The sequence below is a fragment of the Coregonus lavaretus genome (assembly GCF_964263955.1).
Source record: "Coregonus lavaretus genome assembly, chromosome: 2".
In the NCBI taxonomy this organism is placed as follows: Eukaryota; Metazoa; Chordata; class Actinopteri; order Salmoniformes; family Salmonidae; genus Coregonus; species Coregonus lavaretus.
The window spans coordinates 60,883,716-60,886,232 of record NC_139989.1 but is presented as its reverse complement, the minus strand read 5'-3'; the positions used below and the strand labels follow the sequence as shown (position 1 = coordinate 60,886,232).

At 52.2% G+C, this 2,517-nt stretch overlaps 1 protein-coding gene across 1 annotated transcript; it reads right to left on the bottom strand.

Moving 5' to 3' along the window:
- Nucleotides 1–587: 587 nt before the first annotated feature.
- Nucleotides 588–2,054, bottom strand: LOC311144653 (inward rectifier potassium channel 2-like; the record flags this gene model as incomplete). Its single annotated transcript, XM_084180703.1, has 1 exon — nucleotides 588–2,054. The coding sequence occupies exon 1, from the start codon at nucleotides 1,959–1,961 to the stop codon at nucleotides 588–590; it is 1,374 nt and encodes a 457-aa protein (XP_084036829.1). The 5' UTR covers nucleotides 1,962–2,054.
- Nucleotides 2,055–2,517: the final 463 nt, after the last annotated feature.

Here is a 2,517-nt window from a genome sequence, read left to right as displayed (position 1 = left end):
TATTTTGCTCAGAAAACTTGGGGGGCCAAAAAAAGCCACCGGGCCACCAGTTGAGTAACCCTGATGTAGTGCTTACTATATCATTTTTGAGTAGACTGTAGAATACTACAGTACACATTGTATTGGTATCCTAATACTGAATTTGCATATGTCCTGCACATTCCCCTCCCCCATGTCAAAATTTGTGCCACCCATAGACCACATACGACAAAAGATAATAAAAAAGATAATAAAACAAAAACACTATAGTAAGTACTACAGTATACTACAGTAATATCTGCAAAACACTACTACCTAACCCGTCTCATTCCTATAGTGCCACGGGCCAGAAGAGCCACCAACTCCTCTCAGTCAAGCTACCATCGCCTCCCACCAGACGAGGGACTTGTGTAAAGAGAATAAATAATATTGCATCATTTTCTCTGGTCTGTTAATTCTGTATTCGTTTGTGTTTGAGTGTCTTGCTCAGAAAATGACACCCACCTCAGTCAATCCATCCTGCAGTAGTACAGAAAGCCGCTAGGAGCAAAGGTCAAACCTATCATAGTAGTATTTCATGTAGTATTTCCCCCCTAACTTCTCTGCAGTCATATTTCTGATTCTCGTCTTAGAGGCCTTGCTTCTGAAGGCATCGTCGGATTCCTGGTATCCTGATCGTGTTCAGAATGTACAGAGACTGTGTCTGTGTTTGTCTCCACCAGTGCTGCATTCTCAATAGCACCCTGATCCTCCATTTTTACCTCCTTCTCCTCCTTCTCCTCCTCATCCTCCTCTTTCTCCTCGTCAAACGCCTCCTCCATCTCCACTTTTTCAAGGGCCACCTCGTTCTCGTAACAGAAGGAGTTGGAGCTAGAGACCAGGGACTTCTTCTCGGCCAGGTCCCTGGCACTACACTGGGGCGTGCTGGGCACCTCGTAGGTTTTCTCGAAGCGCGAGTAGTCCACTTTGTAGTAGTTATTCTCCTCGAACAGGACTGGCTCGAAGCGGTGGCCCCAGAGAACCTCGCTGGCCACGTAGGAGCTGCGGCACTGGGTGGTCATGGCCGTGGCTTCCACCATACCTTCCAGGATCACCACCATCTCAAACTGGGACGTCTCCAGCTCCTGCTTGCTCATCTCGTACAAGGGGCTGTCCTCGTCGATTTCGTGGACGATGGTGATGGGCGACACCAGGAAGATGCGGTCGACGCCGCTGTCGAAGCCCACGTCGATGTCCATCTGGTCCAGGGGGATGTACTCGCCTTCGGCTGTGGTGCGCGTCCTGAGGAGGTGGGCGCGAACGTGGGCCTCCACCAGGTGGCTCTTGCGCAGGTTCCCCACACGCCACATCAGACACAGCTTGCTGTCCCGCATGGCCACCGTGGCGTAGTGGCTGAAGATCAGCGTCTCATTCCTCTTCTTGGGCTTGGCCATCTTAGCCATGACGGCGCCAATGATGAAGGCGTCGATGATGCAGCCGAAGATGCTCTGGAAGACCACCATGAAGACGGCCACAGGACACTCCTCGGTGACGTAGCGGTAGCCGTAGCCAATGGTGGTCTGCGTCTCCACGGAGAAGAGGAAGGCGGCGGTGAAGCTGTTGACGTTGGACACGCACATCTGCGTCTCATTCTCCAGGTCGCCGTAGGAGAGCGCTACCAGCCAGAAGACGAAGCCGAAGAAGAGCCAGGAGAGGAGAAAGGACAGGCAGAAGATGATCAGCATCCAGCGCCAGCGGATGTCCACGCAGGTGGTGAACAGGTCGGCAAGGTAGCGCTGGCCCTTCTCGCTCATGTTGATAAACTGCACGTTGCAGTGGCCGTCCTTCTGGACGAAGCGGCTCACAGTCTGCTGCTGCGCCGTGTCCGCCTTGGCCACCGTGCCGTTGCCGTAGCCGTTGGGCACGGCGGCGATGGCGGCCAGCTTCATGCCGTCTTCCTCGGAGGAGACGATGCTGTAGCGGTGGCTTCGCAGGCTCCCCATGGCTTCCCCCTGGGAGGAGGAGCAGCTGGGCACAACCGCTGCTTCTGCTCTGGAAAACAGTCTGAGTTTTTGGTAGAAGCGTTGGAGAAACAGTTTTGAACGCTCGCGGGGACCCACTAAGATAGGAAATGTGGAGGGCAGGACTGTAGAGTCCTAGGGAGTTGGATGATGAAAAGCTGCCCCTGCTGCTGTTGCACCTGGGCTTCTCCAGAGGAGAGCTGTGCTGGCAAGGGGCCTGCTCAGTCCTCCTCTCTTATGGGTGTCTTGGACCTCATCAGTGAAGTGGGCTAAAGAAAAGGACAAGCAGAAAGAAAAGGCTGTGTTAAGACTGATTGGTGGAACCAGGCGGAAAGATCAGCGGCGTTCGATGTGTGGTTACCTGTTGTCTAAATTATGCATTCAAAAGGTGCCATCACCACAACTTGAATATTCATACAGAAGTAAATACATTCTACTTTACATTTTAGAATATTTAAGTAAACGTTGGGCTCAGGGATTGTAGACATCACACAGACTTTTTTATTCCAGTTCTGTGGCAGCTGACAAGGTAACAGAT